Source organism: Lacerta agilis, chromosome 1 (genome assembly GCF_009819535.1).
Source record: "Lacerta agilis isolate rLacAgi1 chromosome 1, rLacAgi1.pri, whole genome shotgun sequence".
Classification (NCBI taxonomy): Eukaryota; Metazoa; Chordata; class Lepidosauria; order Squamata; family Lacertidae; genus Lacerta; species Lacerta agilis.
In genome coordinates this window covers 43,438,945-43,462,885 of record NC_046312.1, presented here as the reverse complement: position 1 = coordinate 43,462,885, position 23,941 = coordinate 43,438,945, and the positions used below count along the sequence as shown (strand labels likewise).

At 39.7% G+C, this 23,941-nt stretch overlaps 2 protein-coding genes across 2 annotated transcripts; both read left to right on the top strand.

Moving 5' to 3' along the window:
• Positions 1–213: 213 nt before the first annotated feature.
• LOC117045305 (acyl-coenzyme A thioesterase 1-like) lies at positions 214–6,172 on the top strand. The gene is made up of 3 exons (XM_033146240.1): positions 214–903; positions 3,372–3,574; positions 4,114–6,172. Exons 1-3 carry the CDS (start codon positions 327–329, stop codon positions 4,687–4,689), a joined length of 1,356 nt encoding a protein of 451 aa, XP_033002131.1. The 5' UTR covers positions 214–326; the 3' UTR covers positions 4,690–6,172.
• Positions 6,173–8,362: 2,190 nt separating this feature from the next.
• On the top strand, positions 8,363–22,019 carry DNAL1 (dynein axonemal light chain 1). Its single transcript, XM_033146227.1, has 9 exons — positions 8,363–8,533; positions 9,489–9,575; positions 10,869–10,907; positions 13,746–13,855; positions 14,776–14,831; positions 17,053–17,108; positions 17,766–17,892; positions 19,163–19,309; positions 21,855–22,019. The coding sequence occupies exons 2-9, from the start codon at positions 9,573–9,575 to the stop codon at positions 21,905–21,907; spliced, it is 591 nt and encodes a 196-aa protein (XP_033002118.1). The 5' UTR covers positions 8,363–8,533; positions 9,489–9,572; the 3' UTR covers positions 21,908–22,019.
• Positions 22,020–23,941: the final 1,922 nt, after the last annotated feature.

Here is a 23,941-nt window from a genome sequence, read left to right as displayed (position 1 = left end):
TTGGGGGGGGCAGACCCCTCAAGTATTTTATTGGGGGGGACTGAAGACCCCTCGGCCCCTAGCAGTTTACTCCTATAGGTAGGGGGCGTTCTCTCGCGCGTTGCGCTGCTCTCAACTGTACTTTGGCAGCAGCGTACGCGACAGCGACTTACAACTGCTCATTATGAAGCGTGCTGTCCGGGATCGATTGATGCTGCCTTTTGTGCTCCCACGTGGACTTCCAGGCAGAGCAGAAGTTGCAGATTGTGTCTCCTCTCTGCTCCGCTCTCCGTTCGAGCAGCGCGCAGACAGCAGTAGCAAACGGATCGGATTAGCAACAGCCCATCATGTGGCGACGGGTCACAGCCAAAGCTTGGGACGTCTGCCTGGAGCACTTCGGGGGTGTGAGCCGCCCCTTCGGGAGGACCTCCCTCAAAAGCTGCGGCAGAAGAGGGGTAGCGACAGTCTCGGTTGACCCCGCTGCAGGCTTGGCAGATCAACCCGTGAATGTTGCGGTTTGGGGACTCCCGCCTCTGCAGGAAGTGACCCTAAGGGCGCTGGCGGTGAACGAGGAGGGCATCCTCTTTGATTCCTGTGCCCATTACCAGGCGGATGAGCAAGGGCAGGTAGATCTGTCCAAAGACCCCTCCAAGGGAGGAGACTACACGGGCTTGGAGCCCATGGGGCTGTTTTGGAGCCTCTCGCCGGCTGCAATGGAGAACCCCTACCAAAGGCTGGAGCCCAGAAAAGTGAAGGGTCCCATGAAACTGGAGATGTCAGTGCACCAGGGCTACAGTCAGCCCGGTGCTATCCCTGGACAGGTGCTTGCCAAAACGAACGTGGAAAGGCGGTTCATTCTTCCCGAAGTGAGAAGGATTAGGGTGAAGGACGGTGCGGTGAGAGGGAGCTTGTTCCTTCCCCCAGGTGAGTTGGGTAGTCTTGGCAGTGGGACGGGGCTCAGGCTGCTTATTTGTCCTGAGGGAACCTAGTTAACTCAAAATTTGACAGTCACCTTGCGGTCCCAGACAGGCAGCAAAAACAGGGTAATGCTCAGATCCTTAGTGGGCAGCTATGCAAGGTTGGTGGGCTGTGTTCAGCTTGGTAGGGCACAAATAGGACAGACAGGCCTTCAGTAGAGATGATAATATTCAGATGATAATATTCCAAAACAATAAGGGTTGCAACTAGCACACTTTCCCTAAAGAGTAGCCACCACTCATTTACCAGCAAGTAATTTCAGAAACAAATACTTAACAAGCCAGATTTAAACTTTGGTGATAATCATAGTGTATCTGCATTGAATTCAGCTGGAGCCACCAGTGCACAAATATGAATACTGTACATGTTTGCCATATGGGAAGATTTAATCACAAGGTGCATGAGTTTATACATTGGTTTTTAAACAAATGCAAAAACAATAACCTTTAAAGTTTAAACACTTATTCAGCATTACCTCTAATGGTATTTGTTCTATCCATTGACTTTAGACATAAGCTTACACATTCAGTGTTCAAATATATTACTTAATGTAACCTCTCCACTGAGACAATAGAGTGGTTGGTATAACAAGTTATTGATTTTGGTCATTAACATAGAAAAGGGTCCACATTTCTTGGAAGCTGCCTCTTTTTGTTATGCCTTTACTTTCTCTCCTGTGTCTAGTGAGATGCTCAGATATTGCTGTCTCCCAAATATTATTTTCCCATATGTTCAGGGGTCTTTCAGACTGGTTTTTCTCTTGTTGAGCTATCACTAATCATGTTGCGGTCAGTAAGAAGCCTACTAATTCTCCATGGTGCAGGGTGAAGCCCAAGTCTATGTCTAAAGATAGTAGGGCTAAGGCAGGATTTGGAGAAAGAGGTTGGCTTTTAACTGTGGATATAATGGAGAAGAATTTTTTCCTTCCCTCCTTGTCCGATTGTTCCTCCAGTTTCATAGATAAATCTTCAGTCATCATTTGTAAGAGTTGCATCTTAGACTGATTGGTTACAGCAAGATTGTGCGCATCGTTTGCTGTTTTAGAAATATCTGACAGTTGTTTAGATAGCATCTCTAATTTCTGCTCAAAAAGAACTAGGGCTGCTCCCCTGTCCAAGATTGGTGCCTACCTTATTTTATTAATGTACTCATCTGAGTCTCTGTCCTCTCCCACTGTGGCAGATACTTTCCCGCCTTTTGGTGCCCTCATATTGCCTTTGGTCATGCCAGTGTCTGACGCCTCCTCTGAAGCCTCGGGTTCCTGTTATTTCTTGCTGAAGATCTAACCTCACAGATTTGCTTTTGATCCCTGTAGTCCTCGGATCATTACCTCACAGGGGCTGTAAACAATTCTGTGTTTAGATATTAGTAGGATCCACTCTGCTTAGATTTTGCCCCGGGGTGATGGAGACACAGAATTACTTTGCGGTTTAGGTTTCCAGCTAGCCACACCTCCTGAATTTTACATTTAAAAATACAGTGGTACCTCGGGTTAAGTACACTTCAGGTTAAGTACGCTTCAGGTTAAGAACTCCGCTTAAGAACAAAAATCATGCTCTGGTGGCGCAGCGGCAGCAGGAGATCCCATTAGCTAAAGTGGTGCTTCAGGTTAAGTACGCTTCAGGTTAAGAACGGACCTCCGGAATGAATTAAGTGCTTAACCCAAGGTACCACTGTAATAACAATACTGACTAACATAATTTAATAATTGTTTACATTGCATGTACCTGGAGGAGTGACTGAGTGATTTGAAGGAGCTTGACTTCTTTAATTCATCTGCCTCAGTGATGTCCGAGATACTAGGTTGACTTGGCACCTCACTGCTGCATGTTAGTTCAATTATTTAAAAAATCTGGCTTGATGGGGAATACTTACTACTTGCATTTATTTAGTATCAATAATGGGTTATGTCCAACTAAATTTTCTTCATATTCCCCCATTGAACTTAATGAATAACTTGGTTCCATTAATCTCAGTATGCCTACTCTGAGGTTAGTTGGACACAACCCAGTGGGCTACCAGCCTTTGACTTAAAACTTATATTCATTTTGTTTATGTATCCCTTCAGTTACTGGGGATTTTATAAAATATAAAATAATTAAGCAAGTTATATTTAACACAGTACGTTATGTGAACCTACAAGACTGCCTTATACCACGTCATATAATTGGCCCATCTAGTAGTTTGTTGCCTATGTCAGCATTCACCAACTTGTGGCCTTCTAGATGTTTTGGACTACAACTCATTCAAAACATTTTCTCTTCTTTCTTCTTTCCTGAAAATGTGGCATCAGTGTTTTGTTGTATTTGATAATTTAATAATGTAGTTTTAATAGTGTTATTCTTGTTAGCATTTTAATGAACATTTCTTCCAATGCTCTGTGTCCCAACAACATTGCTCTCTGCTTTCATTAGGAAATGGCCCCTTTCCAGGAGTGATAGATATGTTTGGTGATGAAGGTGGGTTAATTGAATACCGATCCAGCCTTCTGGCTACTCATGGCTTTGCTGCTCTTTCCCTGCCATATTTTAATTTTGAGGATCTTCCCAAAATCATGGAGGATTTCCACCTTGAGTACTTTGAAGAGGCAGCTAGGTTTCTGCTGCGCCATCCAAAGGTGAGTATGGTAAGGATTGTTTACCTATACATACAGCTCCTTGTTCTCCTGCAGTTGAAAGAGTCTGTATGGACAACAGTTTTGAGAAAAATGGCACTTCATCCTTTGAGGAAATACCAATGTTTGTTTTTAGATCTTGTATTTGCTAGCTGAAGAAATCATGAGATCAGGTCAGATCAAATCATCTGCCTTCTGGAAGATTGGTTCTATTGGGATACGCTTTGGAGAAGGGATTTAAAAAACTGTGTGTACGAGATGGAATAGATTATTTTAAGAAGCTAACAAATAGTTTTATTGTGAATATATTGTAAACCTAGTTTTCCATACTAATAAAATAACATTTTTAAATGGGTTAGACTATTTGAATTGAAATTTTGGAATCAGCTTTTAGGTTTGATGTGTGTTGTTTTCTCAGACTAAGTTAATAATTTGACAGGTTTTTCTATATATCAGGGATACTCCACAGCACAGACTTCTAACATGTGTTCTCTCTTCTCTTCCCCTCTACAATTCACACTCGTGCTGTTTCATTCCTGAAGGTTAAAGGTCCAGGAATTGGTGTTATTGGGACTGGCAAAGGAGCAGAATTGGCATCTTCAATGATGACTTTCTTGCCAGAAGTAGTGGCTGCCGTCTGCATTTCTGGTTGCAGCTCCATCACAGCCACTGCCCTCCATTATGGCAAACTTACTTTGCCTGGGCTTTGCTTTAATATGAGCAGGGTCAGTATTTCAGAGAATGGTGTTTTCGACATTTACGAAGCCTTGGATGACCCAATGGACCCAGCTAATTCACGCAGCCGCATCCCCATAGAAAAAGCAGAAGGGCACTTCCTTTTTGTAGTGGGGGAAGAAGACCGGATTTGGAAGAGTTCTGTATATGCTGAAATAGCCACTGGGTGCCTGTGCCAACACGGGAAGGACAACTTTACACTCTTGAGTTACTCTGGAGCAGGCCATCAAATTAATCCAATATTTACCCCAGTTTGTCTGGTAGCCTTAGACCGTGTTTTAGGGGTGCCTATTCTGGGTGGTGGAGAGAGGAGAGCTCATGCCCATGCCCAAGAACATTCTTGGGGGAAGATTTTGGAGTTTCTGCAGTTCCACTTGAGATGATCACTCAAATAGCTGCACACCGACAACTAAAGTTGTGGGTAAATGTGCCAAATGGCCTGAGAAGGAAGGAAAGACATGCAACATATTGTATGGACCTAGCTGGATTAAATTCTTATCTAAACTGATGACAAGGTAATATTGGACTGATTCAGAGTGGAACAGCCAAAGGTGTATGTAATAAAATGTGTTTGGGATGAAGAACTATAATGATAAAAACATGCAGGTATATGAATTGGTTGAGGATGTAAATATGAAGCTGTAAACCCTGCCCAGCTCTTAAAAGGCAAAAGGTGGCAAACCATAATGAATTTAAAGGTAAACAAATAAACTTGCTCTTCAAAACCAGCAAAAAAAAAAAATCTGCCATTTTGCAATCAAATATCCAGAATATGACTACTTTCTGCTGTCTTGAAATTTCTGGAATAAGTCTACCTTTAGCAAACACAGCCAATGTTACTACTTGAAGACAAAGCCAGGAGCTCATTAAAACATATGGATAGAAAAAGACTCGAGTCACACATAGCCTGACCTTCTAATTTTAAAACAAAAACCATACTTGGCCATAATTTTCTTGGATGTGGTGTGGTATTACTCTCTTCCTGATATGAAGCATAAAAATGAGACTAGCATAAAGTAATGCAAATGAGGATTGCAGTGGGATTGTACACTCCTTGTCTTAAACACCACTTTTTTCTACCTAATGGATTTGTCCATTAATGTTACTGCTTCATGAACCCCCTTAGTCAATAATGTTTTTATTTTTCTGATGTATTTTTAATTTTGTCCCACTCCATCCTGTGTTGTTTTTTTACATTACACTAAACTATCAGTGAAGTCAGAAGACTAATAATTAGAATCATATAATCACAGAATTGTAGAGTTGGAAGGGATCCAACGGTCATATAGTTGAAAGTTCTGCTATGCAGGAATTACAGCTAATTAGTTTTCTATATTATTACAACAGGCAGAATTCTTTACACAAAGTATTGGAGATTGCCAACCATAACAGAAATCAAAGAATGAGTCAGAACATCATGGGCTTTAGCAATTATGGCTAAATGATTTTTTAAAAAAGAGGACAGAAACAAGATAAAGTTTTAGCAAAATGTGAGAAATTAGTTGATTATACTAAGAGATTGTTTAAAACCACTTAAGATCTATGGTTTTACAATGTATTTATATATTGGGAAGTGAAATTATGGAAAAATATGTATGTCTGTTTTATTATGAGAATATTACTCAAATTTGGAAATGTGAAGTCATAGTTTTCTTTCCTTTGATTTCTTTTTTGAGTAGGAATAGATCAACGATTTCCTTATATTAGTATTATCATTATAAGATTCATGTCTAGAGTTTTGTTGTGCACTTGGTTATGATTAATGTTACTCCTTGTGATGTCACAGATTTAATTATTTTTTTGATATTATAAATGTACGGAATGGAAGTATTGTGTTAATAAAAGGAAAAAAAACATTAAAATGTATGCTGAGTCATGCAAAAAATAGTTTTACAACTATAAAACATAAGCAAGTCACTTGAGACACTTTCTCCTAAATGCAAATAATGGTAATTATAACAACAATAATAGTAACAACAGAGAGAGATCAGACAGCCATTCGTCTGACATGTAAAGGTAAAGGGTAAAGGAACGCCTGAACATTAGGTCCAGTCGCGGACAACTCTGGGGATGCGGCACTCATCTCGTTTTATTGGCCAAGGGAGCCGGTGTACAGCTTCCGGGTCATGTGGCCAGCATGACTAAGCCGCTTCTGGCGAACCAGAGCAGCACATGGAAATGCCGTTTACCTTCCCGCCAGAGCAGTATCTATTTATCTACAGTGGTACCTCAGGTTACATACACGTCAGGTTACATACTCCGCTAACCCAGAAATAATGCTTCATGTTAAGAACTTTGCTTCAGGATAAGAACAGAAATTGTGCTCTGGTGGCGCAGCGGCAGCGGGAGGTCCCATTAGCTAAAGCGGTGCTTCACGTTAAGAACAGTTTCAGGTTAAGAACGGACCTCCAGAACAAATTAAGTTCTTAACTCGAGGTACCACTGTACTTGGACTTTGACGTGTTTTCGAACTGCTAGGTTGCCAGGAGCAGGGACCAAGCAATGGGAGCTCACCCCATTGTGGGGATTCGAACCGCTGAACTTCTGATCGACAAGCCCTAATTTGTCTTGATCTTAGTCTGTTGCCTGTAGTTCATTGTGTTTAAAAATACACAGCTTGGGTATTTTTCTTTTATAAAATATTATGTATTTATTATGTATTTAAATGTTGGATTTGTAAAATTACCATTTGTAACATAAACCCTGCATAAATGGGGAATCGCCTGTATATGTACACACATATAGGGTTGTATTCAATTAAGTTCAGTAAGTAAACTCACTAAGGGACGCGGGTGGCGCTGTGGTCTAAACCACAGAGCCTAGGGCTTGACGATCAGTAACTGCCTTCTTGACCAGTGGATTCACTATTGGTCTCATCTGCTCAATCCACTGGAGCCTGTCTTCACATGCAAGAGAAGTTCTTAACTCACTGAGGGTTTTAAACCTGTATCTTCTGCCAGAATAAGATTTTACAGATGACTTAACAATACAATCTTACATTTATGTGGTACTATAATATCTAGTAATATCTGCAGCACTTTCCAAAATATAGTAAACACTGGACAGGGGTTTTTTTTTTTTAAAAAAATAATAATCTGGAGGCTAATGACAACTTTAACCAGTTCTTTTCTTTTAGACAAAAGGGTGCCAGTACTGCGTAACCTTGGGTAACCCCAGAAAGAAAAAGCACTGGCTTTAACGTAATCCATTCTGAATACTGTAAAGACGTTTCCATTGCTGGCCAGTTAAGTTCATCTGAAGCGCAGCTCTCTTGAGCATTGATCAGGGTTGACTGGTTATGTTAACAATAACAGTTAATATGAACGGATGATGATGATCTAGCCAATATTCAATAATGGAAGAGATGGGGCCATGACACAGAAGGTGACGACTATTCAAGACAACACTGAAGATTAGTTGGAAACTAGATAGATAGAGATAGAGATAGATAGATAGATAGATAGATAGATAGATAGATAGATAGATAGATAGATATAGATTGCCACTCTTTTGTGCAAGCGACCCATGGCTGTTGAAGGGTAGTTTTAAAAATGCTGCAACGGGAGCCCCCTTTGCCTGCCTGTGGTCACTTTCTGTTGGCGACTATTGGCTGTCAGGGAAAGGATCACACTACTTGAGATACGCCCTCAGTTTTCAGAAAAGTTGAATTACAGTACTTTAAACCAGGGGTCAGCAAACTTTTTCAGCAGGGGGCCGGTCCACTGTCCCTCAGACCTTGTGGGGGGCCAGAATATATTTTGAAAAAAAATATGAACAAATTCCTATGCCGCACAAATAACCCAGAGATGCGTTTTAAATAAAAGCACACATTCTACTCATGTAAAAACACGCTGATTCCCGGACCATCCGCGGGCCAGGGACCCCTGCTTTAAACCGACCCCTCCAAACACAGCATCCAACCTCACTTGTACAAGGCATAGACACACAGCAAACAATACCGGAAACCAGGGGGCGTCTGATCTGTCTCGTAGCGACCTTTCTACCTCCTCCCCGTTTCTATGGTCATGGTAAGGAGTTCCGGAATCGAAGCCGTTCTACTTTTTTCAGGTGAGTCTCTATGATCCCAACTGTTGACTTCACCCTTCTTCCCAGAGGCGTCCGCCCCGGCCCTTTTCTCCCTCCCTCCCTGCAGGTGAGCATGCGCACGGGCTTGGCGTGCCATAGCAACCGGAGCGGCAGACGGTAGCAACCAGAATCATAATAATGGTAAGTCGGTTCGAGGGCTGCAACCGGAGTAGGAAAGGAGGCCGGCGCGGGGGGGGGGGACCGCCATGGTTTTGCGCAGGGAAGACCCCGCGGGAGACGGGCTGGAGGACAACAGGAACAGGCTCCCCCCCCCGGTCTCTGTTTGTGTATGGCGGGGAGAGAGCTGCTGGCCGCGGTTTGCGGGAGGAGGAGAAGGGATGGTGGCTGTCGAGGCAGGGGAGAGGGAGGAGGAACATGCCCGGCCTGAGGGAACAGAGTTCTTGGCTCGGGTGCTAGAGAGAGGAGCCTTTTGGGGATGCCAAAGGGACCACCTGTGCGTGGTGTGAAACGGGTCTGTGGAGCAGGGGATGCTCGAGGATGTGCCTTGAAAAGTTCAGGGGAGGGAATGGTTCTTCCAGCATTCGTGCAAATTGAAACAGGGAGGTCTGGGTTGGGGGGGGGGGTGTCACGTAGAGATGGTTTTTCCTTCAGTGTTTTCACTCCCCTAGAGCTTGCAGGGCGGTCTGCTCACATTGTGTGTCAGGCAAACCAGTTCCAAAAGCCCCTCATCTGCAGCGTGCAGTAAGGTTTCATGAGCCAGCGCTCACTTGGTTCATCTGATGCATGAAGTGGTGGTCTCGACAGAAATAAAAATATACAGTATATAGTGAGTAAAGAAAGAAAGACTGCGAGGGTCAAAAGTTTCTTTTTCATGAGTGCAAGGGATAACTGTTGCGTCACAGAGCACAGAATAAGGCGAGTTTTACTTAGAAGTAGATGAGAGACAATGTATTTGAATCGCTTTAATCACTCTAAAAAATCTATATAAATGGTAGCTATTGTTAATAAAAGAACCATAAGCCAACATAGAACCTTTTTCATTTGTCTTTCATTTGGAGATTATCCCCATGGTGATTGAAGCTCATCCTAACACTTCGGGGTTTTTTTGGTTTTTTTTTTTTGGTTTTTTTTATAGGAAGGCTGTTCATTTGAAGAGAGATCTACATAAATTGTTCTTCATCAAGGAGTTGTCTGAGCATCAGAAGTCACCTTCAGTAGAATGGTAAATAAATACTTTTGAGATTGGCACAAATTGAATCTGCATTAATTAATGAGCTAAAAGTTCACATTCACATGAATTTTTAAAAGAATTTTCAGCATGATAAATTCCATGACATAATGCATTTATTGTTTATACTTAAATTTTCTGCTTTGAGCTGTGGAGTTTTACTGTAAAGTAGTTGTGGACAAAAGGTAGATAAGGATCTACTGGAGTATCTGAGTAATTTGCAGCAAGGGTTTTTGCTTGTTTGTTTGTATCTAATTCCCAAGTATCACAACAATAGCAACAGCCAAATGACTTATCCCATCTAAATGCTGAAATGAAGGAAAGTAACTAGGTGTGGAAAGACAGTTTAGTTTGATACTGATAACAAATTCCTAGATTCAGAGGCACCCTTGATTCTTATTGTGTGTCTTTTGTACCTGGATCTTGTTGGTAGATTTTAGGATATGAGAAAGAAACAAATTAGATCTGTTAAGTCTGTGCTCTGCCTATCTCTGTAAAGCTGTAAAGTATCCCTTTTGGTCGGGTTCTCTTTCAGGCAACTAAGAGCCTGAATCTATCTTGGGTTTAAAAATAAAAGCAAAATACCTAAAACTGCATCTAAAGCAAAGCAGAGCCTTTAAAAGCCCCATAAGCCCCTTTCATGCAGCACTGCCCTGCTTAAAGCTTAAATGTAAGAAAAACAATGCTCATGTTTTATAGAGAAGACGTGACACACATAGCTGTGCTGATCCTGTCAGTTGGTAGCATTTGAATTTGCTGATTGTGTGGCAACTGGGACAGAAGGGGTTTTTTAAATTACTGAACTAATATTTGGTGTTTTGTTGCTAATGAGACATTTCATTTGCTATGGTACAGGCTGTACATTTGTACTGATACTTTCCTTCGTGTACCAAAGTTGTTGACAAATTTAAAGTAGTACTTTCCTTCCAGTTTATATCCAAATTACCAAAGTTTAAACTATTACAGTACTTCCCATCCAAATGGAACTGTCAGCTGCAATTACTGCTACTGTGTCCTTTAAAACTGGTTCTTCCCTTTTTGCTTTGATATAATGAGGAATAGCCAATATTCCCAAATATGATGGAAATTGGTGTTGTCTTAACACGTTCACTTACTTTGATTATATTTTAAATCATTCATTGAATTTCCCTCATGCCTTGACAAGGATGACTTTATAATATAATATGATCAATTATGATTTAAATATAACTGATCAAAGCAAAACAAAATTAACTAGTTGACTTCCTAAATTAATTAAAATGTATTTCCATACTCTTTTTTTGTTAGGCAAAAGCAACAACTATTAAGGAAGCTCTAGCCAGATGGGTAAGTAGATTTGTTGTGCTTATGTAGTTGTGTGGATTTCCTTTGTCAAGAATAAGTTTTTGTCATTTTTCTTGCAATGATGTAGAAATAGCTTTTTTGCAAGGAATGCATGATTGGAATACCTCTGTACAAAAAGTTGCATATTTTTAGCTCACTGGAGTTCTTTTTTCCCATTTGAGCTGCTATATATACTGCTACTACTAACGCTAATTAATATTTATATAACTTCAGCAATGTGCAGACAATGATGTGTGCACAAACTTTACATAGTCAGTGCTTGAGAGCTTAGTATCTACATTAGATGGGCAAGATGCAGAAGCAGGATAGAAATCAAGATTTCATAGAATTGTAGAGTTGGAAGGGACCCCAAGGATCATCTAGTCCAACCTTCTGCAGTGCAGGAATCTCAACTAATGCTTTCATGATGGATATCCAACCTCTGCTTCAGATACTTTTTTATTGAATAACTTTGTAAAGAAATGCCCAAAGTAACTGATATTATGGTTTGAAGTCTTGTTTATTCTGTTACATTTTACTCCAAGAAGACCCATTTATCCTAAATAGAACCCAGTAACCCATGTATGTACAAAATATTTTTTAAAAATGTAATCACATTGAGATTCCAATATAAAATTTTGCAGGAAGTTCTTAGAAATATGAAATAATAAATACAGCTTTGGGGGAATTTGTATCATATTGATTTTTTTTAAATCACTTTTAAACTTTGTAGCTTAATTTTAAATTTTAAAGTAAGTTCATAATGTGCCATGTCATATTAAAACCCATGAAGTTCTGAAGAAATTTGTATTTTTAGTTTTGAAATACTGTATCTTAATTCTGGGCTGAACTTTTAAGGTTTTGTGTAGCCAAAATTGTCTATTTTTTGAAATTTCAAGCCCTCAAACTGAAAAAACAGGATGAGATAAAAAATATATAATCTGAGATCAGGGATCTTCTTTAATACTATTTTTAGGAAACTGAAAGCAATATAAAATGGTACAGTAAAAGTCACTGGATCACATGACATGGAATGACCCAACAGAGGAAAAGCTTAAGTGTGATAGGTAGGTTTGGGAAAGGTTTTGCTGAAGAAGGAGGAAATGAAAGCTGTTTTATTAATAGGGGCATGCATATCCAAGGATAAGACACAACATGATAAAAAGCATTGAAGGAGGTCAAAGGCAGGATAGAATGAAAGTGCTTGATAGGCCTTGCTAGGTTTATTTTTAAAGGGTGGTCTCAGCCTACCTAGTTATTCTTGGGATCTCAGTATTAAACTCTTCACTTTTGGTAAGTTAGTAGAGCATAGTAGAAATGTTTATAAAATTAACCCTCAATTTATTTTTAAATATTATTTTAATCAAAAGGTTACATTATTACACAGTGCTACTACAGCATGCTTCAGAACACCTAAGGGTTATTGTCATACTGTATAGCTGTTTGATTTGTCCCTTTGCTGAAAATGATAGTCTGCAAGGAGCTGCATGAGCTGGTGAAGAATAGTGGGGGAGAAGAGAAGGGAGACAAGGAAATGAGATGAGACCTGGTCAAGGGCAGAGAGGTAGAAAGCTTTAAAAGCAGGGATTACAAGCTTGTGGTTGGTGTGGGGTGTAAAGGCTGATGTAATTAGGGAAAATATGTTTGCTTCAGCCCTCTACTTAGGTACTTGATGGATCTTCTGCCAGCTGTCTTGCCTTTCTCATACAATTAGCCTTTCAGTCTAATTACCAGGAAGTCATTCCCTTCTTCAAATAAAGAAACAGGACATGTGCAACCACACTTCATAAAGAAAATGCTCTACATTTGTAGATTTAAATTAATTTTATCAATTATTTCTCTTATTTATTTTCCCTTTTAAATTAACTACTAGAATTTTTTCCACATTTTGAAAGTATTTGCTTATTAGTACAATTTAGCATTTATTCAGTACAGACAGAATAGTAACAATCAGTATTACAGTACAACTAGATTTGGAAGGTGTTTGATACACTCATTTACCATTATGCAGGATGCCAGTTAACAATGTAAAGGTCTAGTTTTTCCTGATATTAAATGGCTGGTGAGTAGAAAGGGCTGTCAGGAAATGGAGTAGTTTGTTTGTTGTCTTCAAATTACTGTTGTAACGGAACATGACACAAATCAGACATGGGACTCTGGGTTGTATGTACCACATGCCTGACCTACCATGAGTATGATCATGTTCTTACATTAAGTGAAGTGCATATTTAAATGTCTGAGTCAATGACAAAATGATTAGAATAATGTCTTCTCTGATTGGCTAGGCAAAAAAATAGACTAGGTGGAATATAGGAGCTCCGGTATCATATTGAGAAGAAATGATTACAATTTTATATTAAGAAAATGTTGCCCCTTCTGTTAAAACTTTTTGTGATACTCCTTTGTAAACTCACAATTTAGTCAGAGGAGGTCATACAATCACTGAATGCAAGGCCAGGAAGCTTTTCATTCCTATCCGAGTGTAATTTGCTCATGGCAATCTGGTTCTGTTAGGGTTCAACCAAGGCCCTGATTGCTCTTGAGTGCAGTACCTTAAACAGTAATGAATTAGTAGTGACAATACACACAGCCATATTTTGGACCAGTGATGTCCCCAACTCAGTGCAATCAATTTGTCATAGATCGTGTAAAGAAACAGCATTCCAGACTGAGAAAAAAGCATTTTACCTTCAAGGTTGCATGAACAGTTCTCAGTCAACATTAACTATAGCTTTAGTGCAAATTATTATGCAGCTGAATAGCCACAATAGACTAAATTGAACATTCATAATTATATACTGAATAGGATGTCTTCCTGTATCTGTTTTTCTTTTTAATTAGGAAGAAAAAAATGGTCAGAAGCCATCGGAGGCCAAAGAAGTGAAACTTTATGCCCAGATTCCCCCTATAGAGAAAATGGATGCATCTCTTTCCACTCTAGTTAGCTGCGAGTACGTTCTGCATGTTGGTGGGAGCTACTTTGTTATTTCTGCTTTCTTCGCTTCTGCTTCTGCTTTTTATTTTAATTTAATGTTCATTTTCTTTAAGGAACTTTCCTGTCTCTTGACTTATTTATTGTTATGTTTGGATGTCACACAAAACTATGATCCCCTCTCCTCTTCCCAGGTTCCTCGTCCTATGTACCTGGGAAGAGGAGTTTGAAAATTTTACTTTTGCTTTTGGTTAAGCACAGCTTTTGTCATTCTAACTGTTGTGTTTGCCTAAACATTGTGGCATCTGAACTGTGATTAACATTAACAATTGTTAGTTTATACAACTCAGCTTCAGAAATCAGGATTTGATGTTGGCTTGTTTTAAATTAACTGTAATTCTTTTTTTAACCCATATTATTTTAACAAATAGTAACAAAAGCACAGTCTAAATATTGTAGTGCAGCACCCAATATTATGCAGCATTTAACGTCTTTAGCAACTCTCCCACATTCTTCTCTAATGAGATACTGACAATATTTGATGCATGACACTAGAAACTGTGGTTAAGCAGAAGTTGAAGCCAAATTTGAATATCTGGAGGACCATGAGTTCTCTATTTTTAACATAGACAGTAAAAAAGCACATATAAAAACATAGGGCAAGATTCAGCTAGTGAGTCCCATCAGTGGAAGCCCTAATCGATGACTTCTGCTTGCACAATGGTCAATGTTCCCCTTCTCTTCCCCCAGTGCCCCCAGAAATAGGCTTTGTGAGATTCAGGAGAACCCCTTGAACAGAGAATGAGGAGGGGGGTTGTTCTTCATTCTGGGAAACCAAAATGTAGTCTTCTGAGCAATTGTTACTTGTAAAAAAACACTACTTTGGTAATTTTAGTGTTGTTCTTCATGTACAATTTCTGGATTTGTCCCCCATTTTAGAAAGCTGTCCTTATCTACAAACTGCATTGAAAAAATTGCCAACTTGAATGGGTTAAGTAAGTAATACGTGAATGATCATTTGTTTTTTCAAGCTGCTTCATTATATGTACCTTCACTCATTTCACACTTTGAGTCTGTTCCGACCTTCCTCCTGCTGCAAATTTTTATGAGCACTGGAACTGGGAGCAGGACTCAGCTTTGAGTTTACCACCCACCTTCCTAGAAGGTAACAGTATATCCTATGTGTATTATATATTGTAGGATCAGGGAGATCATATTTTTTTCAAAGTAGCATTTGAGCAGACACTAACTTTACATTTACTGACTGATTTTAAACAATTGATACCAGCTTTTAAAAAGCGGCATTTGGCATTAATTTTTCTCATTGACTACAGCAGAAAACAAATAATTTGAAAATCAAGACTTCGCTTGAAAATTGATATAAGCAGTAGTGTTTTAAGAAGCATTGAATAATTATGTTTGACTACTGATTTGATGATGAAATTCTGCATGCCATGATTTGGGTTGTGAGTGACTTCTAACCCCCCTTAACATGCATGCATGTGTATGCACATGCACAACAGAGAAGGGAACCACTTCCTTGGTATAGGTCCCACTGAGGAATGTGTGTGGATATCTCAAACACATGGACAGGTATATTCTAGGTTCATGTTATACTTGTAAGCTGCTGCTTTTTTACTTCCATGAGCAAAATTCATCAACTCTGTTGCATCCATTTGTATCTGATCATGAAGCTCAGATTAAGACAGTAATATTGCCAGGAGCATTGAGGAAGGGAGACTCCATTAATCAATTGTTTCCAATATATTCAAACACCTCATTCATTACACTTTTTGCTGGGAAAGATGTCCACCTACTATGGTTACTTTGGAAAACATCTCACATAGTGATTCGAAACACATGGGTGAGATTTGTTGTTGTTGTTCAGTCGTTCAGTCGTGTCCGACTCTTCGTGACCCCATGGACCAGAGCACGCCAGGCACGCCTATCCTTCACTGCCTCTTGCAGTTTGGCCATACTCATGTTAGTAGCTTTGAGAACACTGTCCAACCATCTCATCCTCTGTCGTCCCCTTCTCCTTGTGCCCTCCATCAACATCAGGGTCTTTTCTAGGGAGTCTTCTCTTCTCATGAGGTGGCCAAAGTACTGGAGCCTCAACTTCAGGATCTGTCCTTCTAGCAAGCACTCAGGGCTGATTTCTTTAAGAATGGATAGGTTTGATCTTCTTGCAGTCCATGGGTGAGATGCTGGATGTATATAAGCTCCATCCATATGAATAACTGATTATTGTTTTCTTATGTTACTGTGCAGAAGTAGGGGAGGGGTGCAGTGAAACTCAGCTCCCTGAATTTCCAGACCTTATAGGTGACTGATGGTTAGAGCAGGATTAAGGAACTTGTGTCTCTGCAAATTCTGTTTAACTCCAGTACCCATCAGCCCCATCTAGCATGGGCAGTGGTTAGGGATGATGAGAGTTATAATCCAAAATACCTCTGGATGGCCACAGATTTCTCAGTCCTGGGTTAGAGCAACCATGCAGGATAGTTTCAAGCTGTGTCCATTCAATGAGTGACACAGATGGATCAATAAAAAAATAGCTCCTTGGCACTGGCTTGTATGAAGTTTCCACATCTATATAAATAAAAATGTAAATGTTTGTCTGTTACTAATCTAAGATCTCAGAAAGTCCTTGACCGATCGCTTTGAAATTTTGACACAACGTTGGGTTCCATTCCTGCCGTGTTTTTATGTAAAATATTACATAAATGTCACACCTGTGGCAGGTAAAAACTTGATTTTTGGCAAAAACAGTGCCATCTGCTGGACACAAAAGCAGCACATGGTAATTTTATTGGTCGTGTGCGCGGGGGGCGGAGCCAACACTTTTACATGAGTGTCCATTGTGTGTCCAGGGGTGGGGCGGAACCAGCAGTTTTGACAGAAGAATCGTTTCTCAGGGAGGAAGACCATGGAGCCTCTCTGCTGGGAGAGAAGGCAGGCGGGAATTCAACGGGAGAAGCTGTGGGGAGGCAGGCGAAAATGGGAAAGACTGAGAGGAGACAGGCGGAAGTTCAATGGGAAAAGTTGTGGGGAGGGAGGCGATATCTCCACAGAATTACAAACACGCGCTTTCTCTTTTCTATCTTCCTTTTCCATTGAACCAAATGAGCCACAGCAACATGTGGCCGGGTACAGCTAGTTACTTAAATAACTAGCTAGCACTGTAGAAAAATACCTGCTTTGTTTCCATTGCAGAAAACTTACGGATATTGTCACTGGGAAGAAACAACGTAAAGAATCTGAATGGGCTGGTAAGTAACCCTCTTAAGACGGCTGCTGCTTATACTACTGCAGAGTAGTTAGCCATATGTTACTGTGCAAGGAGATGATGCTAACACAGTTCAAAAATATAGTAGATGCAGGAACATCATCAATACTTGTAGCAACTGTGCAAATTCCCCACCAATAATGAAAACTTCCCTAGTAATTGTGCAGATAAAGCACCTTTGGCACAGACTTCTGCCAACACTCCACCCATTCCATTTCCCAGATCATGACCAGTTTTCAGTGATGATCTAGCCCAGTGGTTACATATTGCAGTAGGAATCTGGAGGTGTAAATTCAATTTGTCCTCTTGATAAATTATCCTCTTTTACTTAATGAGCTGGCTAAGAAACTAGTAATCTAATGTGCAGGTATCTGCAAACAGTTCTGTGTCTTCTTTTGTGTCCAGATGTCTGGAATACAATTCTCCTCTGTCTTGATGTCAAGGCTGAAGGTCTTGGTTTCTCTCTGAATTACGATGTTGTCTTCTCATTGGCTTGTGTCAGCTTGCAGCCTGCTAGTGAAGAAGCAGGGACTCCAGGGGAAAACTTTTATTCTTTTATGTGCTCTTTAGGGGTCCAGACAACATACATGATAATAGGAAAATGCAGAGCATTCTTTTCTGAAGCAATATCATCTTTCAGGAGGCAGTTGGGGATACTTTAGAGGAGCTGTGGATCTCATACAACCTGATTGAGAAATTGAAAGGGCTACATGTGATGAAGAAGCTGAAGATTCTCTACATGTCAAATAATCTGGTAAAAGACTGGGGTAAGCTAGAGTTGTTTCTCAATAAATATATTGATAATTTATAATGAGTTCATAGCGGGTAACTTAGGTTGGTAAACAAGTTGATATAGCCTGCCCTTCAGCAATTCTATTCCCAAGGTAGTTAACAAATCATATTAAATTATATTGGAGGGTGGGGAATGAAATCATGCATTGATGAAAACAGCAGAACAGTCAAGGCATAAAATCACAATAAAATAAGTTCAAAGGTTTTAAAAGACTGGGGTTGGGGAACAAACTTTGCCTGATGCTGAAAAGACATACGACTGGGTGGCAGGTGAATTTCCCCCAAAGCAGGTGATCACAATGGGAAAGGCCCTTTCTCTGGTAGCCACCCACCTGATCTATGAAGGACTGTGTACCTGGAGAGGAGCCTTCAAGGATGGCCTTAGCTTGCAGGCAGGTTTATGTGGGACCTGGCAGTCTGGGTCCCATATCATATATAGCTTTAAAAGCAAGCATGAACACTTTGAATTGTGTTCAGAAATGTACCAGCATCCATTAAAATTGTTTTAAGGACTAGCAAGATATGCTGCTGTCAACTTGTCCCTGCTAGTAATCTAGCCAACAGTTTTATGTGCCAACTGAAGCATTTAAGCAGTCCTCAAAGGCAGCCCTGTGTACTACACATAGCAATAATCTTATCTGGTTGCCATACCATAACTGTAGCCAGGCTATCTCCATTCCTGAGGGACTACAACTGGTAAACCAACCTCAGCTAGTGAAAGGTGCCCTGAACTACAAATGCCACTTGGGTATCCAATGACAATGCTGAATTTAGTCTGAAAACTGGGTTCTTTAGTATGGAGTGCAACCTGTCCAGAACTAGTTGAATACCAACTTTCTGAACATCCAGACCACTCACCAACAGTTTCCATCAGCTTTAGCAGTAACAGCTCTAAAGTGAAAGGTTTGAAATCAATTGATTAAGCTGGTTCCAATTATTTCTATTCTGAGTATAGCTTAGATATCACTCTAAGTCTTTATTGCATAACAGAAATTTGAACACTTGTATGAGCAAAAAATTGCTCAAAACTCCAGAAGACGGTAACTTCTCAATTGTGTGGAATGTGGTGGTATCGTTCTTTTGAGTCTTTAGTGTGTGTGTGTTCCACACACATCTTATGATGTTAAGATGTTGCCCATTGAATATGTTTCACTCAACATCTGCAGTCTTCTGGTCTTGAGAGGAGTCTTCATACAAGTTTTTGTTTACTTCATAACATAGCTCTGTTTCCTTCTGTGGTTGCAGCAGAGTTTGTGAGGCTGGCAGAGTTGCCATTACTGGAGGATCTGGTGTTTGTAGGTAATCCACTGGAAGAGAAATACTCCGCTGATTCGCAAAGTGCCTGGGTTGAGGAAGCAACGAAACGAGTGCCCAAACTCAAGAAACTTGATGGTGAGAGCTGGGTAGGAGCAGGGTGGCATTTAGGAGACGAGAAAAGCAAAGTAGAAGAAAAATCCTTAGTTGCATCAGCTACTAGCCATAGCAATAAAATAAAATTCTAATTGCCCCTGCTAAAAAATTTGCAGTTTTTGCTGTCACCTGATTATCTTGATCTGCTAGAAGAAAAGACACAGTAGCAATGGTTGAGCAACCTGGTATGGGGTAATAACCTCACTCCTCAAATCTTTATAAAGAGTGCAAGCTAGAAGCACATGAGCTACTGATTCAATACTGCCAACTCCACATGGACATACCGGTAACCGTTTTTCCAGTGGAATTTTTTGAAATCAACCCTCAAGTACTGCTGAAGGCAGTATATTTAATCTTGCATAAGTGAAAGCACATCTGTATTTTGGAATTGTTAAGTTTTGCAAATAGGGTGCCTATGTGTCAAAATGACTAGGTGGAAAATAATCATACCATGGACAAAATTTCCTTATCGTGGCCAAATTATTCTGTCACTCAATATCATATAGGCACTGTCTAATTAAATTATTTGCTTTACTGAAGCTCAGTGTTAATAACATGACAATCTTGCGATACTAAGGGTAGTAGACCGGTGGGGTTTAAATTTAGCCAAAGCCAATAATTGAATGTCCTACACCAAGTCTGTAATTCAACAGAGGGGAGATTAGAATCCAAGCGCAGTGCAGCATGTGGAACACAGAATGGAACAGAAAAAAATTGCTTTAGGAGCTTAGATTGAACAGCTTCTGTAGATCCAAGGTGAGCGCCGTCCAAATCTGAGCCCCATATAACAACTGTGCTAAGGGTTTAGCTGTAAACACTTCAAGTGGTGATGGTTTGTGATTGCCACCTTTTGTATGGAAAAAGCATGTCAGAATTTTGGCACTTTGAGAAGCTTTTTCCTTTGTATATTTCTGATGTGCTTCCCATGACCCTGTTGACTGAAAAATAAGGCCAAGGTATTTAAAGACTTTTAACTTGTTCAATCAACTGATTATCCATATACCATCTATGGGTCTATAGTTTCTTGAAAACACCATGACTTTAGTTTTCTTGTAATTCACAGCCAGCTGTTCTCTTTGGCAGTATCCTGAGAATGCTCTCATCAGTCCTTTTAGGCCACTTTTATTTGAGATAGAAGTATCGCGTCATCTGCTTATAGTAATACAGTATAGAGATGGCTTTTGTGGCCAATTTAGGGGCATGATACTCTGGGGATGTTAACCTTTGGACAATATCATTTATATAGAAATTAAACAGTGCGGGAGCTAGGATACAACCATGCTTAACTCCCTTTGTGGCTGGTATGCATCCCGTGAGCTATCCATTTGTACGGCAACACACTTTCAGCACAGTGTTTTTATGTAGACATTTAATCAATAATAATAATAATCTTTTATCTGTACTTGAAGAGTTCAACTTATCCCACAATCTTACTCAAGAGATTGAATTAAATGCAGCTTTCAAATTAATGAAAGCTGCATATAGTGTAGCACACCACTTGGGTTCTTAACATACTTATCTATAAAATGGGCTAGTGCAAACCAATTGTCTATTCAGTGGTACCTTGGTTACGTACCTGATCTGTTCCAGGGTGTTGTTCGCACCCCAAAAAGTCCATAACCCGAGCAGCAATATCGCGCATGCACAGAAGCACGCTATCATGCTCATGTGCGACCTGCGCAGACTGCTTCTGCGCATGCGTAGAACGCGCAGAACACTTCTGCGCATGCGTGCGTGGTGAAACTCAGAAGCAAACACTTCTGGGTTTGCCGTGTTCGCAACCCAAAGCGAACACAACCCGAGGTACGACTGTAGTGGATCTGCCTTGTCTAAATCCTGCTTGCTCTTCGGCAAGAATAGCTCCATCAGTTAAACATCAAAGTATTAACTCATCATTTCCCCATTGACGTTATTTCGGTAAAGATTTGAATTTTTTTCTGTCCAGAATTTCTGAATATTGGGTGGTTAATGTAATGGTATCTTAATTTTTAAAGAAAACAGATCCATATATATTTTTCTGTCAGTTAGTGCTTTAAAATATCTATTTTGCTATGTAGCATTATAGTCCAAATTATCCAGTATTCCCTAGAGATTGGCAGTTAATACATCACCTTGAAAAATTATATTGTTCATATATTTCCATTTTCCAATCAGATACAAATATTAGGTTCAGGCAACAAATTGTAGGTGGACTATGGTGTATTGCTCAGACAATAGAAAATCCCTCGGAAAAGGCTTTTCTGGGCTTCTGGAACAATTTGTAGTCAGCCCAGGGAAAAAAGGGAGTTATTAAGCATGCTAGAATCATTGTGTTTTTCTTCCATTAGATGGTGATGGTGGAATTGAAGCTTTCTCATTAGACTAGGAAACTGTTTCTCACTTGTATTCTTTCCCTTCAGTCCTTTAATATCTGTGCTCCTAGAATACTGTGATATTCCACAGGTGCATTGGTCAGTCCATTTTCCTAAGTGCTTAATTAAAGTTTTAGTTAAAAATACGTTTAACTGTTCTCCGCTCTCATTTTTAGGTATTCCAGTTATTAAGCAAGAAGAAGGAGATGAAGGGGAGAACCCAGCATGACTTTTTTCTTGTTTCTTATTAAATTATTGCTGTAGCTCCAGCTCTATACAGTATGTGAAACTTTTGTATAAATATGTCTTTGAAGAAAATCTTGGGCAACATTTTTAATTGGCTTATCTCTGTGTTCTCCTTTCTCACCCAAAGACTTATTTACCAAAACTGGGGATGCCAATTATGTGAAGAATTTGTCTTTTTTTCGATTTATTTTTACTATGAGCGTTTACTGTTTTGTTTAATTTAAATGTAATTCTTGCAAGTACATATTAATGCCCCCCCCACAATTCAGACTTCCTAGTAACGGGCACATTTGTTTAATGTGTTTGTTCAGCAGAGTTTTTAATCATTTTAAAATTGGGGAGGGGAAGCAGCATTTTTTATTAGACTGTTTATACCATCTGCTTTTTTGTTTTGTTTTTAAAAAAGCAAGCACCTGAAACTTGGTATGCTCTACATGTTTGTCACGGTTACAGGTAGGTAGCCATGTTGGTTTGCCATAGTCAAAACAAAATAAAAAAATTCCTTCCAGTAGCACCTTAGAGTCCAACTTATTACAAAGGAATATCTTATTACAAAGGAATTTCTTATTACAAAGGAATTTCAGAAATAGACTGGAAAGACTGGTAATGACTGCAACTCATTACCAAACTTAAAACCATGGAGAGACCTGGTCTGAACAAAGACATTGGATTCTTATCTCATTATACATAACAAAGCTATCTTTAGCCACCTCACCCCTTGCTTTTTCCTGTAAGACCAATTGCAATCATTAACAGTCATCAACAGGTTTTCCACACCTATCAGCCAATCACCCATTCCCACCACCCTTCTGAGTAATACCCTTCCCCACCCTCACACTATATATAAGGGTCTGGTGACTTCTCTTTCAGTGTATCTGAAGAAGTGTGCATGCACATGAAGGCTCATACCAAGAACAAACTTAATTGGTCTCTAAGGTGCTACTGGAAGGATTTTTTTTATTTTTTATTTTGTTTGTCACAGTGTCTCATCTTTTTCTTCCTATTTGCTATGCTAATTATAGTCATATGCACACTAGTGACAGTGTTGGTTTTGCCTCTTACAAAATGAAACTCAAGGTGTAGATAAAAAAACCAAAATTTGTTGCTGCTAGGAACCCAGTACTTAACTATCTTTAGCTGTGTTGGTACCTTAATTGTCACTGTTTCTGGAAGCTACTTACTGTTTTTATGTACCGTTTTAGTTGGAAGAGTGAAGGCAATATATGTGGTTGCAGATGAACCACTAATTTCCTGACCATCAGTTTTGATTCATGGGTTGAATTTCGCATCCTTTGTTTTAAGGCTTGGGCTGCTGGTGTGTTACTGAATGGCAGAATCATTCATCAGTCTGGAATTTTAGTAATGTAAGGAGGGGCAGCAGCTGTTTAAAGAGGCCCAAACCTTGCAGCTTATTTGAAAATAAGCTTCAGTTTCAGGGTTCAATCAATGGTGAATGACAGCTGAATAAATTGTAGGAAGGAAAGAAGGGAAAGTGAATGAGGCTGTATGTAGTCTGTGTGCTCAAATACCCTGTATTTTTACATGAAATAAGAAAGCCCTAAACTCCTTTCTTCCCTCACCAATAGATACTTTGTTTATACCATTGGACTTTTAAAGTCAGTCCTAAAAGATTTAAAGGAGAGCAACTGGGTGTTGCGGTTTGCTGTAGGCAGTACAGTAGTTAACCTGAATGCAGAGATTAACCTGTAATGGCATGTTGCGATCAGTTCTTCCCTTGCTCCAGTTTTTCTTACTAAATGATTTTGACTCTGACAATCAATTTCATTGTTAACATGTGATATAGGGGCATAAAATGTGGTCCATATTACAACACCATTTTCCACATACTCTAATCCCCAGCCCAATAATATCTATAATTTAGCCTTTGGATATGCAAAATAAAAAATAATCTAATCTAGTCTTAACCATTAACCAAACTAGATGAACAAAGAAGTTAAGGGAGAAAGGATTTTAAAAATAATAATTTAATAAACTAAATATATATGTTAGGCTGTCA